The sequence below is a fragment of the Salmo salar genome, chromosome 23 (assembly GCF_965601325.2).
Source record: "Salmo salar chromosome 23, fSalSal1, whole genome shotgun sequence".
NCBI classification, from domain to species: Eukaryota; Metazoa; Chordata; class Actinopteri; order Salmoniformes; family Salmonidae; genus Salmo; species Salmo salar.
In genome coordinates, this window is record NC_138313.1 from 23141159 (window position 1) to 23155341 (window position 14183).

At 44.1% G+C, this 14183-nt stretch overlaps 1 protein-coding gene across 4 annotated transcripts in view; it reads right to left on the bottom strand.

The window, feature by feature from the left end:
- Positions 1 to 14183, bottom strand: part of usp24 (ubiquitin specific peptidase 24) — a 55936-nt gene that overhangs the window by 15774 nt on the left and 25979 nt on the right. For all 4 annotated transcript variants that reach the window (XM_014169245.3, XM_014169244.3, XM_014169243.3 and 1 more), the window contains 17 exons: positions 13891 to 14002; positions 12179 to 12255; positions 8482 to 8622; positions 7058 to 7294; positions 6691 to 6900; positions 6368 to 6541; positions 6177 to 6262; positions 5973 to 6081; positions 5627 to 5782; positions 5334 to 5527; positions 4673 to 4895; positions 4436 to 4598; positions 4055 to 4216; positions 2071 to 2141; positions 1838 to 1998; positions 935 to 996; positions 645 to 836 (listed from right to left, as the gene is read on the bottom strand). In XM_014169245.3, coding sequence (XP_014024720.1) covers positions 645 to 836; positions 935 to 996; positions 1838 to 1998; positions 2071 to 2141; positions 4055 to 4216; positions 4436 to 4598; positions 4673 to 4895; positions 5334 to 5527; positions 5627 to 5782; positions 5973 to 6081; positions 6177 to 6262; positions 6368 to 6541; positions 6691 to 6900; positions 7058 to 7294; positions 8482 to 8622; positions 12179 to 12255; positions 13891 to 14002 — 2530 coding nt within the window. The remainder of the gene's footprint in view (positions 1 to 644; positions 837 to 934; positions 997 to 1837; positions 1999 to 2070; positions 2142 to 4054; positions 4217 to 4435; positions 4599 to 4672; positions 4896 to 5333; positions 5528 to 5626; positions 5783 to 5972; positions 6082 to 6176; positions 6263 to 6367; positions 6542 to 6690; positions 6901 to 7057; positions 7295 to 8481; positions 8623 to 12178; positions 12256 to 13890; positions 14003 to 14183) is intronic.

A 14183-nucleotide genomic window follows, 5' to 3' on the forward strand; every position in this document is an offset into this window, starting at 1 on the left:
TGAACTCTTTGGCCTGAATGCCAAGCATCACGTCTGGAGGAAACCTGGCACCATCCCTACGGTGAAGCAGAGTACAGAGAGATCATTGACAGACTGGGGCAAAGGTTCACCTTCCAACAGGACAACGACCCCAAGCACAAAGCCAAGACAACGCAGGAGCAGCTTCGGAACAAGTCTCTGAATGTCCTTGAGTGGCCCAGCCAGAGCCCGGACTTGAAGCCATCGAACATCTCTGGAGAGACCTGAAAATAGCTGTGCAGCAACACTCCCCATCCAACCTGACAGAGCTTGAGAGGATCTGCAGAGAAGAATGGGAGAAACTCCCCAAATACAGGTGTGCCAAGCTTGTAGCGTCATACCCAAGAAGACTTGAGGCTGTAATCGCTGCCAAAGGTGCTTCAACAAAGTACTGAGTAAAGGATCTGAATACTTATGTAAATGTTATACTTTTTTTTTTTAATTACATTTGCAAAAATTCATAAACAGTTTTTGCTTTGTCATTATGGGGTATTGTGTGTAGATTGATGAGGAGGAAAACTATTTAATACATTTTAGAACAAGGCTGTAACGTAACAAAATGTGGAAAAAGTCAAGGGGTCTGAATACTTTCCGAAGGCACGGTATATGAATGTGTGTGTACTCACCCAGCTGTTCCTTCTCTGTGCCACAGAGTGACAGTAGTGTTTTGATGAGGCGGAGGTGTCCAGCCTGCAGGATGTTGTCAGCCTCACTGGTCTCCATCTCAGAGCTCCAGCTGGGCTCAAAGTTATCCAACCAGCTGATCTCATCTTCCAACATGGCCACCGCACTCACTGACAACACCTCCATCTCCGAACCTGGAGTGGGACAGGAGCATTCATCATGCGTCAATGAGTGTTGGAAAACTGTTGGTGTGTGTGTGTGTGTGTGTGTGTGTGTGTGTGTATAAACTTACTGGTCAAGTCATCCAGTAGTTGACATCGCAGGTCAAAGTACTCAGTACACTGTGACAGCAACCTGGATAGACAGAACAATATTACTCAGATATAGACAACACACAGGACAAAACAGGCTGTGGCGCTGTACATCCATATACACTTACAACTAGCTACAGCTATATGACGCTATACATCAGCTTTTAAGTGATATTTTCCAGTTACATGCTGACTCGACCGGGCACGAGCGGGCATCCGCACGCATGTTGATTTTGTCCAGACGCGATCAGGACACGCAGGTTGAAACGAACTCTGAACCAACTATATTAATTTGGGGACAGGTTGAAAAGCATTAAACATTCATGCTAATTTAGCTAGCTAGATAGATGTTGCTACTAATTTGTCCTGGGATATAAACATTAGGTTGTTATTTTACCTGAAATGCACAAGGTCCTCTACTCCGACAATTAATCCACAGTTAAAAGGGTAAACCGAGTTTGTTTCTAGTAATCATTCCTGCATCAGTCTTCTTCTTTGGACGTTATATGGTGGTTGGCCACCAACTTTAAGGTGCATTACCACCACCAACTGGACTGGAGTGTGGACCTCAGTTCATCTTTCAATCACCCACGTCGGTATACGCTCCTAAAAACCAATGAGGAGATGGGAGAGGCGGGACTTGCAGCGCATCAGGAGTCACGAATAGAACCAAGTTCTATTTTAGCGCCTGGCTACGCAGACGCTCGTTGACACACGCGAGCAGTTTGGATGCAATGATTGAATAACATGTATGTTATTCAAATCATTGCAAGCGGTGTGGTCAGCATGTTAGTCCATCTATCATGGATAATTTGGCGCCATCTGCTGTTTAACATAACTTACTACTGCCTCCCAGTAGCAATGACAACAACACGTGTGTGTACCTCTGGTTGACTCCTCTCATGACAGACGTGGGGCTCCAGAGGGGCAGCTGGGAGCTGAGGACGACTCGGAGCAGGAACACGTTGGGTTTGACGATCTCAGGGAACGCAGAGCTGTCCGATTGGCTCAGAGTGTACAGCTGGTCACATGCCACTCGCCGGATCTGACAGAGACACGGGTTAGAACCCACACACACACTCACTCAGTCTCACACACCGACACACATCCTAGTTACCTCTCCACTGGCTGATCCTAGCAGGATGTCGATGATGAAGTCACTGACACAGGGGAGGATGTAGAATGAGCCTGGAGAGACAAACACACTGTTAGCATTCCGTCTTTACAAAACAGCGTCTGTGTGTCAAATCAAAGCCACAGTCTACATCTGTTGTTTACCAAGCATGTGATGAATACAAACAGTGAAATGCTTACTTACGGGCCCTTCCCAACAACGCAGAGAGAAAGAAAATAGAGAAGTAATAGAAAAGTAAAACCCATAATAATAAATACACAATGAGCAGCGATAACTTGGCTCTATACGCGGGGTACCAATACCGAGTCGGTGTGCAGGGGTACGAGGTAATTGAGGTAGATATGTACATAGAACTAAGAATAAAGTCACAGATAAACAGTAGCGTATGGAATAAGACAAAAAAAGTTAGTGCAAAAAGGGTCAATGCAGATAGTTAAATAGTTAACCAAATAGCTACCTGGACTAACAATTTAGCTGTTTTATGGCTTGGGGGTAGAAGCTGTTCAGGGTTCTGTTGGTTCCAGACTTGGTGCATCGGTACCACTCGCCATACAGTAGCAGAGATAACAGTCTATGACTTGTGTGGGTAAGTGACCATTTTTAGGGCCTTCCTGTGACACCGCCTGGTATACAGGTCCTGGATGGCAGGGAGCCTGGCCACAGTGATGTACGCATTACTCTCTGTAGTGCCTTGCGGTCAGGTGCCAAGCAGTTGCCATACCAAGCGGTGATGCCGCCAGTCAAGCTGCTCACAATGATGCAGCTGTATAACTTTTTGAGGATCTGAGGATCCAAGCCAAATCTTTTCAGCCTCCTGAGAGGGAAGAGGTGTTGTCATTCCCTCTTCAAGACTGTGTTGGTGTGTGTGGACCAAGATAGATCCTTAGTGATGTGGACCCCGAAGAACTTGAAGCTCTCGACCCGCTCCACTACAGCCCCGTCGATGTGAATGGGGGCGTGCTCGGCCCGTTGTTTCCTGTAGTCCACGATCAGCTCCTTTGTATTGATCACGTTGAGGGAGAGGTTGTTGTCCTGGCACCACACTGCCAGGTCTCTGACCTCCTCCCTATAGGCTGTCTCATCGTCGTTGATGATCAGGCCTACCATTGTCGTGCCGTCAGCAAACTTAATGATGGTTTTGAAGTAGCACGTGGCCACGCAGTCGTGGGTGAACAGGGAGTACAGGAGGGGACTAACCACGCACCCGAGGGGCACCCGTGGTGAGGGTCAGCATGGCAGATGTTTTGTTGCCTACCCTCATCACCTGGGGGGCGGCTCATCAGGAAGTCCCGGATCCGTTCAGTCCCAGGGAGCTTAACTTAGTGATGAGCTTGGAGGGCACTATGGTGTTGAACACTGACCTGTAGTCAATGAACAGCATTCTCATGTAAGTGTTCCTTTTGTCCAGGTGGGAAAGGGCAGTGTGGAGTGCAATAGAGATTGCGTCATCTGTGGATCTGTTGGGCCGTATGCGAATTGGAGTGTGTCTAGGTTTCTAGGATAATGGTGTTGATGTGAGCCATGACCAGCCTTTCTAAATATTTCATGGCTACAGATGCGAGTGCTACAGGGCGATAGTCATTTAGACAGGTTACCTTGGCATTATTGGGCACAGGGACTATGGTGGACTGCTTGAAACATGTAGGGATTACAGACTGGGTCAGGGTTTGAAAATGTCAGTGTGTGTTACCTAGCTGCAGTGTTCGTAGCCACGAGACCAGTAGAGACAGTGTGTGTGTGTGTGTGTGTGTGTGTGTTACCTAGCTGCTGTGTCCATAGCTGTAGACAGGTGACCCGTAGAGACAGTGTGTGTATGTTGTAGAGACAGTGTGTGTGTGTTACCTAACTACTGTGTTCGTAGCTGTAGACAGGTGACCAGTAGAGACAGAGTATGTGTGTGTGTGTGTGTGTGTGTGTGTGTGTGTGTGTGTGTGTGTGTGTGTGTGTGTGTGTGTGTGTGTGTTACCTAGCTGCTGTGTTCGTAGCTGTAGACAGGTGACCAGTAGTGACAGGGCCTCTCTAGCGATGATGCAGTCTTTAATAGAAACACTCTGCTGCTTCACGCATATGCCAGCATGCAGAGCTGTGGGTGGCGCTTCACCCTCACTGCTGGAACTGCAGTTACTTCCTGTCGAGAGAGAGAGAGAGAGAGAGAGAGAGAGACAGAGGAAGGGAGATGTATAAAGAGAGAGAGGAGAGAGAGAGAGAAATCCTCAGTATAAGGCTAAAGAATCAGAAGAGCGTAACAGACCATCCATTTCATTGCTCACAATTCAGACTGATGTGTGTGTATGTTAAATGTGTGTCAATATATTCCACCAGTGCCTTGTATGCGTGTGTCTCTCACCAGTGCTGCTGACACGGGTGCGGACCCCAAGTGGGAGGAGCGAGCTGTGCTCAGGTCTGATTGGCTGTGGACTGCCGACGAGGTCCAATCGGCCGGCGGCTGCTGCCCATGTCAGACGCATGAAGCACGCCAACGTCGAGGTGAAGTCCCCCACCTCCATCGTCTATGGAGGAAAGACATGGTTAGAGGTGTGTGTAAGATGTGTGTGTATTAGGGTGTGTGTGTGTGTGTGTGTACCTGTATAGCTACGCGTGCTGCAGGGATGATCTCCTCTACTCTGATGGAGGAGCGTTCAGACAGAGACATCTGTCTATAGGAGCTCTTCTCAGGCGTCCCACACAGCGACAGCTGTCTCCCCGGTCGCCCCGCGTTACGGAACGGCCGACTAGACAGCGTGTCGCCCTCTCGGATGACATCATCATCCAGCAACGACGGCATACTCTGGCCAACCAATAGGAACCTGCAGGGGAAAGAAAGTTCCAATCACATTCAACCTCTCTAACAACTTATCTAAACGTGTGTGTGTGTGTGCGCACGCGCGCAGTGGTGGATTTAGGTATAGTCGACAATAAAAGCAGTCTGCACACCACCAAGGTGAATTGGTTTAGTGTTGACTCTTGGTTGACAGTGTTGGGGGATGGGTAATGTATTGATGCTCGAGTGCCAAATCAACACACATTTGTTTCTATTTGTTACTTATTTTTGATATTTATGACTTATTTTGGTTTATATTTTATATTTATATAGTTTAAATGGTATGATTATTTATGTGTTGTTCCAAATGTCTGAATAAAAATTACAGTTAGTGTAGAATGGTCGGTGGGGGTTCGCCCAGGGAGCCATACAAGCTAGAACCGCCACTGTGTGTGTGTGTGTGTGTGTGTGTGTGTGTGTGTACCTGGCCAGTTGTAGACAGATGGAGTAGACTCCCTGTCTGGTCTCATAGTCCACCTCAGAGGGAATAGAGTCTCGCTGCATCACATTCACCACCAAACTGAGACCTCCAGCTTTCAGGAAGTTCTCACAGAAAGACTTGACACTGGTCTTAGCCATCTCATCATCTGAGGTTGGCATCAACTTAGAACTCAACACCTTGAGGAAGAAAGAGAGAAAGGAGAAGAAAGAGAGAGGTCACAGAAAGAAGTGTGTCCGTGCACAAATGTGTGTGTGTGTGTATAGGAGTGTGTGTACCTCTAGGTTGTAGAGGACTCTGAAGGTGGACATCCCGGGAGCAGAGGATCTGAAGAGTGATTCTAAGATGGAGGCAGCACTGGGCTGGTGCTGCTGCTTAGAACCCAGAGACGGAGACCGAGAGCCTGACCCCTGACCCAGGGTGAACAGCGTCTTCTACAGCAGACACACACAGGAAACGCATACACGTTATCATCCTGGCTCTGGTCAGAGGGGTTGAACTGTCCTCATCATTTCAACCCAAACACAAACTAACCCACCGGGTCTGACCTGATGGTTGCTAGTACAGGGTTAGATTATTATAGTACTGAAGGGTTAGTCGCTATAGAACTAAATGTAAATGTACCTGGTGACTCCAGACACTGGACTCTTTGGGAACAAAGTTATCTAGAGCGTCCTGAACCTCTGGGTCTGTTGGGATCAGCAGCAGCAGCTTACGTACACGCAGGGTTGTCCTGGAACACACACACACACGCACACACACACACGGAACGTCATACATTCAGGTCCAGGTCCTTGAAGGATCTGTGTGTGTTCGTGCACAACTCACCGGGGTTCGTCCAGGTTGGCCAGCTGGTAGAGCATCTCAAACACGTTGCACACCAACGCCATGACAACACCTGGAAGGGACTTCTCCTACAAACACACCGTTAGCACATAATCAGACCCAAACATGAACTCAGTGTGTTCGTATATGCATGTCAGTGAGTGATTGTGTGTGTGTGATTGTGTGTGGTTTACCTGTTCCATAGCGTAGGCCGAGTTGAAGACCGCAGAGCTGGAGGAGGACGCGGAGGCGGAGGATTCAGAGCTGCCACCAGAGGGCGTGCCGGTGCCAGAGCTCTTCACTGTCAGAGACTGCTCATCACTGAACCCCAGCTGGGACAGCAGCTTCTGGTCCCGGTTCATTGTCAACTACAGACGGGGAGAGGGAGAGAGTTACACAAAACGCACAGATACATATGATACACAGTCACACACACACACACACTTCAATTTTTTGGCTTACTACGCTGTTACACACACTGTTCAGTCAACAAGACACACAAATAACACACACTCACCACGCTGTCATTGGCAAAGATTTGGACATTGTCGACTGGACAGCTGAGGTGCTCAGCGATCTTCCAGCGGACGCTGCCTACAGTCTCGTTACTGTGGGCCTCCAGGGTGAAGCTGTCTTTGGTGGACTCATAGGTGACGTGTAGAGAGACAGGGTGGCCGTTGAACGACGCTCCGTGAGGTAGAATGGTACGAGGCACAGAGTACAGATCCTACACACACACACAGTCATTTTTCTATCTTTCCATGTCACGCTCTCATCCCCCAAATAGAAATGGTTTATAAGGACATGTAGGTGAAAGTAGTCTAACGCTTAAAACTAAAATTGTAAATGCCGTGTTACATATTTTGGTCGGTGTGAGGTCTTACCTCGATAGTGATGACGTAACGCTCAGCCAATAGCAGCAGCCTCTCAATGATCACCAGTTTGGTGGACCTGGAAGGTGATTGGACCGACGTAGCAACAGTTGGCATGGCGGTGGCCGTCAGCATCTTGGTTGCCCTGGTAACAGCATGAGTCAACGTGGGGCCTCCTAGAGCTGAACTGGCTGCCTCCAGTCGTTTGTAACAATCAGCAATGAACTTCTTGTGTAAAGACACAGAATCCTACAGACACACAGAGTCAATAGCAGAGATCGTAACCATGACCCACACAGGTTTGGGTACTAACGGATTGCATGTAACAGGGATTATGTAATCGTATTACAAAAATGAAGTAACTTTCAGCCCAGATTGCTTAAAATAAAAATGGCGTAATCAAATTAGTTATATTGTTAAAAACAAGTAATTACTTCATCTAATATCAAGATGTGTGCTGCAATAGAAATTGCAGGTTTTTGAGAGCTGTGCTGAGTGTCACCTTTTAGTAGAAATGGATACTTCTCCTTTCTGTTCGGATCTATTTAAAATCTCCAAAACTGCCAAAGACTTTCCTTGGTTGTTTCTACAGAAACTTTCTTTAAACAAAAAAACATCAGACCCCCGCTTACTGAGAACTAAATCATCCCCCATTTCATCAGGATCTTTCTGTCAAAAGGACACTTTAGATTAGTTAACACAGGTCCATCCTGTTTGTTCACTTCCTAAGCCCTGAGATGACACACACGACAAATCAGATGCTTACACAGCCAACCCTCTAGTTTCAGTGGAAATAAGTACACTGAAATATACCTGGTCAGTCTTGGCAGACAGATCTACGTGTTTTTGCAAACTGAGAATAGTACACATTCAGAATATTTGCACAATTGATCATCCAACTCCAACTTAAATAATCAGATTTCTCTTGGATCCGTTACATATGTCTACTTTATCATTCCAGACTGTTATGCTAAAGGTGGGCCAGACATTCCAATGACCATTTCCTCTTTTACTGAGCACTATCTGCTTGGCAGCTGGGTGCAGTAGGACTATAACTGCACAATCAAAGAATGAGAGTTGGGTATGTTTTCCCTACAACTTGACAATGAAACTGACTTTTTAGCAGTGATGCCATTTCATCAAGAAGATGCAACAGGCATCTGAGCCAGCAATTGCCCAAAAATGCTGGTGAGTTGGGTGGGCAAGAGGAGAGACAGGTGTGCAGAGAGGTCACTCATCAGTCTGCAGCATAAACTGATGTTGCAGATGCTGGCTAACCAAGTAATCCAAAAGTAATCAGATTGTGTTACTCATTCCAATGGATTATATTACAAATTACTTTTACGGTCATGTAATCTCTAATCAGTAACTGATTACCTTTTTCAAGTAATCCGCCATCAAACCCTACACGCGCGCGCACACGCACACACACGCACCTTCTTCATCTTTGGGTTGAGGTTGGTGTAGCTATAGGTGATGATGAGCTGGATAGCCTCGTTAGCGATCTCCTCGTCAGGCGTTTCCATGGCAATGCGCCAGATAAAGTCCATCCCAGACAGGTCCAGCCGCTCCACAAACTACACACACAGGACCGTAATGATAAAAGGGTTAGGGTGTTTAGGTCCCTCAGGTGCATTAATCCTAACTGTCATGCTAGTGTTAGCCTCATATGCTGAATAAATTGACAGAAACTGTCAGATTGTTGGAGTCCATAAATTACTTTCCAGCTCTGAAAATATGTCTCAATGCTGATATGGAGATGAACGACTGTCTAGACATGTCATGAACCAAATGATTTAATAAAAAGGGTCATTCCACCATGTCGGTGCCTTAAATAGATGTCACCTCATTTTAACATTGTTATATAGAGCACATACATGTTCAACATAAATGTTTTTTAAATAAAAAATAAAGACTATAGTAGTGGTTCCCAAACATTTTTATAGTCCTGTACACCTTCAAACATTCAACCTCCAGCTGCGTACCACCTCTAGCCTATGGGGGACGAATTCGTCCCACCTACGTAACAGCCACTGCTATCCTGTGGCGCGATTTTCAAAACCTTAAAAATCCTATTACTTCAATTTCTCAAACATATGACTATTTTACAGCCATTTAAAGACAAGACTCTCGTTAATCTAACCACACTGTCCGATTTCAAAAAGGCTTTACAACGAAAGCAAAACATTAGATTATGTCAGCAGAGTACCAAGCCAGAAATAATCAGACACCCATTTTTCAAGCCAGCATATAATGTCACCAAAACCCAGAAGACAGCTAAATGCAGCACTCACCTTTGATGATCTTCATCAGATGACAACCCTAGGACATTATGTTATACAATACATGCATGTTTTGTTCAATCAAGTTCATATTTATATCAAAAACCAGCTTTTTACATTAGCATGTGACGTTCAGAACTAGCATACCCCCCGCAAACTTCCGGGGAATTCGCTAACATTTTACTAAATTACTCACGATAAACGTTCACAAAAAGCATAACAATTATTTTAAGAATTATAGATACAGACCTCCTCTATGCACTCGATATGTCCGATTTTAAAATAGCTTTTTGGTGAAAGCACATTTTGCAATATTCTAAGTACATAGCCCAGGCATCACGGGCTCGCTATTTAGACACCCGGCAAGTTTAGCACTCACCATAATCATATTTACTATTATAAAAGTTTCATTACCTTTTGTTGTCTTCGTCAGAATACACACCCAGGACTGCTACTTCAACAACAAATGTTGGTTTGGTCCAAAATAATCCATCGTTATATCCGAATAGCGGCGTTTTGTTCGTGCGTTCCAGACACTATCCGAAATAGTAAAGAAGTGTCACGCGCATGGCGCAATTCGTGACAATAAAATTCTAAGTATTCCATTAGCGTACTTCGAAGCATGTCAACCGCTGTTTAAAATCAATTTTTACGACATTTTTCTCGTAGAAAAGCGATAATATTCCGACAGGGAATCTCCTTTTCGGCAAACAGAGGAAAAAATCCCAAAGGCGGGGGCGGTCGGGGTCACGCGCATAAGCCAGTGTCCCTTGATCGGCCACTTGAGAAAGGCGATAATGTGTTTCAGCCTGGGGCTGGAATGACGACATTCTGTTTTTTCCCGGGCTCTGAGCACCTATGGACGACGTGGGAAGTGTCACGTTAGAGCAGAGATCCTTAGTAAATGATAGAGATGGAAAAGAAGTTCAACAAATGGTCAGACAGGCCACTTCCTGTAAAGGAATCTCTCAGGTTTTGACCTGCCATTTGAGTTCTGTTATACTCACAGACACCATTCAAACAGTTTTAGAAAATTTAGGGTGTTTTCTATCCATATGTAATAAGTATATGCATATTCTAGTTACTGGGTAGGAGTGGTAACCAGATTAAATCGGGTATGTTTTTTATCCAGCCGTGTCAATGCTGCCCCCTAGCCCTAACAGGCTAGCATCAGGGTCAGCGCAATATCAAATGTTGTTTTTTGCCATCATTGTAAGTCTGCCACACACACACACACTATATGATACATTTGTTAAAACTTCTTAAGGCTAGAGGGCAGTACTTTGTTGTCCGGATGAAAAGCATGCCCAAAGTAAACTGTCTGTTACTCAGGCCCAGAAGCTAGGATATGCATATAATTGGTAGATTTGGATAGAAAACACTCTAAAGTTTCTAAAAATGTTAAAATAATGTCTGAGTATAACAGAACTGATTTGGCAGGAGAAACCCCGAGGAGAAACCATCCAGGGAAAAGAGAAATTGAGGTCATAGGATTTTCCAATGGTTTCTATGAGATACACTAATTATTAGGAACCTGGTTGCAGTTCCTATGGCTTCCACTAGATGTCAACAGTCTTTAGAAATTGGTCGATGTTTTTCTTTTGAGAAATGAAGAAGTAGCACTGTTCTTTGTACGTGTCACTCTGAACGTCCCCCATCTTTTGTTGCGTGTGAACAGGAGCGCGCTCCTAGATGGTTTAATTTGATTTTTGCCAGTGAAACGAGGCTACTCAGGCGAGAGAAAAAACCTCACACAAATGTATATTCCCGTTGGAAAATATAAATGTACTGTTTGAAAATGTTATTTTTTTTTATAATTAAATGTGAATCACATTTTTATTTGGCGTACCCCCGACGGCATTGCGCGTACCCCCAGTTTGGGTATACCTGGACTATAGAAAGTATTAGTATTATTAATGCCTATTAAAAGGTGCACAATGCAGATATCGCTCTGCCATTTCCTGGTTTCTAAAATTCTAGTAGTTTGCTTCATTTCAGTTAGTGACAAAACAAGCAAGTATAGTGTAGAGATTCATTGTATCATCTAAACAGCTGTAAAAAATATTTTCCATATCCAAAATACTATATTTTCAGCTGTTTGAAGCTGGTGTACAAAACCGAAAGTAAAAAAAAAATCTAAAATGAAACTTCTGACAGATCTTTAACTCAAATTTCTATGTCAATTTTGTTGGGTCGCCCCAAAAGTTATATGTTGCCGCTTTAAGTGCCAAATAAAGTCAGAGTTGACTGTAACAGGTCTGATGATTTCATCTTAAAATCAGCCATATATTATTTTATGACAGAAGAAATGGAAGCTTGTTTTGTGCAACAGGCAATTGAATGCAAGCTTCACAAAAAAAAGAAGACATTTCTAAAACATTTCTAGCCTGTCTATATATGGGTAACAAGGTTGATGTGTTAAGCTCGACCAACTCAGTTTTCCACTACAAAACACTTTATTCAAAATCAGTTTTATTGAATTCTCCATGGGGTCTATATTAAAAAGGGCACTTATCTGAATATAACAGGTTTTTAAAATTCTATATTGGAGCACAATTTCTAATTAAAATACCAAATGGACGCATAAGGCACTCATTTCGTGTAATGACCTAAAAAGGGCGGTGTGTAGACAAATGTAACTATATTTGTGGGAACAAAAAAAAAATACAACCAACTGGGGACATTTTGGCGATCCTCATAAGGAAAAAGGCTATTTCTAGAATTAGGGTTAGATTTAGGATTAAGTTTTGGGGTTAAGCTTAGGGTAAGGGAAAATAGGATTTTGAATGGGAATCAATTGTGTCCCCACAATGTTAGTAAAACAAGACTGTGTGTGCATGTACTGACTCACCAGTTGAGTCCCCTGGCGTTTCAAGCGATGGTCACATAGGTTGACGTTCTCAAAAAAGGTCTTGAACAGATTGAAGCCTGAAAAATCCCCCAAAAAACCCTGGTTAAAGCCACTACGTAAGATCTACATGCAGTGCATTCGGAAAGTATTCAGACCCCTTGACTTTTTCCACATTTTGTTAGGTTACAACCTTATTGTAAAATTGATTAAATTGTTGGTTGCCCTCAATCTACACACAATACCCCATAATGACAAAGCAAAAACTGGTTTTAAGAAATGTTTGTAAACATAAGTATTCAGACCCTTTACTCAGTACTTTGTTGAAGCACCTTTGGCAGCGATTACAGCCTTGAGTCTTCTCAAACCTGTATTTGGGGAGTTTCTCCCATACTTCTTCGCAGATCCTCTCAAGCTCTGTCAGATTGGATGGGGAGCGTCGCTGCACAGCTATTTTCAGGTCTCTCCAGAGATGTTCGATCGGGTTGAAGTCTGAGCTCTGACTGGGCCACTCAAGGACATTCAGACTTGTCCCGAAGTCACTCCTGCGTTGTTTTGGCTGTGTTCTTAGGGTTGTTGTCCTGTTGGAAGATGAACCGTCGCCCCAGTCTGAGGTCATGAGCACTTTGGAGCAGGTTTTTTAAATCTTTTTTTCTTTGCTCCGTTCATCTGACTAGTCTCCCAGTCCCTGCTGCTGAAAAACAACCCCACAGCAATCTCAGCCACCACGCTTCACCGTAGGCGTGCTGCCAGGTTTCCTCCAGACCTGACGCTTGGCATTCACTTGGCCAAAGAGTTCAATCTTGGTTTCATCAGAAAAGAGAATCTTGTTTCTAAATGGTCTGAGAGTCCTTTAGGTGCCTTTTGGCAAACTCCAAGCGAGCGGTCATGTGCCTTTTACTGAAGAGTGGCTTCCGTCTGGCCACTCTACCATAAATGTCTGATTGGTGGAGTGCTGCAGAGATGGTTGTCCTTCTGGAAGGTTCTCCCATCTACATAGAGAAACTCTTGAGCTCTTGGTCACTTCCCTGACCAAGGCCCTTCTCCCCCGATTGTCAGTTAGGCCGGGCAGCCAACTCTAGGAAGAGCCTTGGTGGTTCCAAACTTCTTCTATTTAAGAATGATGGAGGCCACTGTGTTCTTGGGGACCTTCAATGCTGCAGACATTTTTTGGTACCCTTCCCCAGATCTGTGCCTCGACACAATCATGTCTTGGATATCTATGGACAATTAATTAGACCTCATGGCTTGGTTTTTGCTCTGACATTCACTGTGGGACCTTATCTAGACAGGTGTGTGCCTTTTAAATATTGTACAAGCAATAGAATTTACAACAGGTGGACTCCAATTAAGTTGTAGAAACATCTCACAGATGACCAATGGAAACAGGATGCACCTGAGCTCAATTTGGAGTCTAATAGCAAAGGGTCTGAATACTTATGCAAATAAGGTTCTGTGTTTGATTTGTAATAAATATGCAAACATATCTAAAAACCTGTTTTTGCTTTGTCATTATGGGTATTGTGTGTAGATTGATGAGGAAAAATATTAATTTAATCAATTTTAGAATTGTTTAAACAAAACTTGAAAAAAGTGAATGGGTCTGAATACTTTCCAAATGCACTTTATGTCAATGAGTGGGCTGCCAACAAAAATGTAAACAAAAGATACATTGTGTGTGTGTGTGTGTGTGTGTGTGTGTGTGTGTGTCTCACCATTCATAGTAATCTCGTAGGGCTCCAATTTGAGGATCTTCTCTTTGAAGAGCTGCTGCTGAACATCACTCTCCAGATCATGCTGGCCCTTAGTGAACCATTCAAAACACATCTACACACACACACAGGTAAAGTCAGAGTGGTGGAAAAAGTACACAATTGTCATACTTGAGTACAAGTAAAAATACCTTAACAGAAAATGAATTAAGTAAAATCCTACTAGAGTAAAAGTAAAAAATTATTTTGTTTTAAATATACTTAGGTATCAAAAGTAAATGTAATTCCTAAAATAT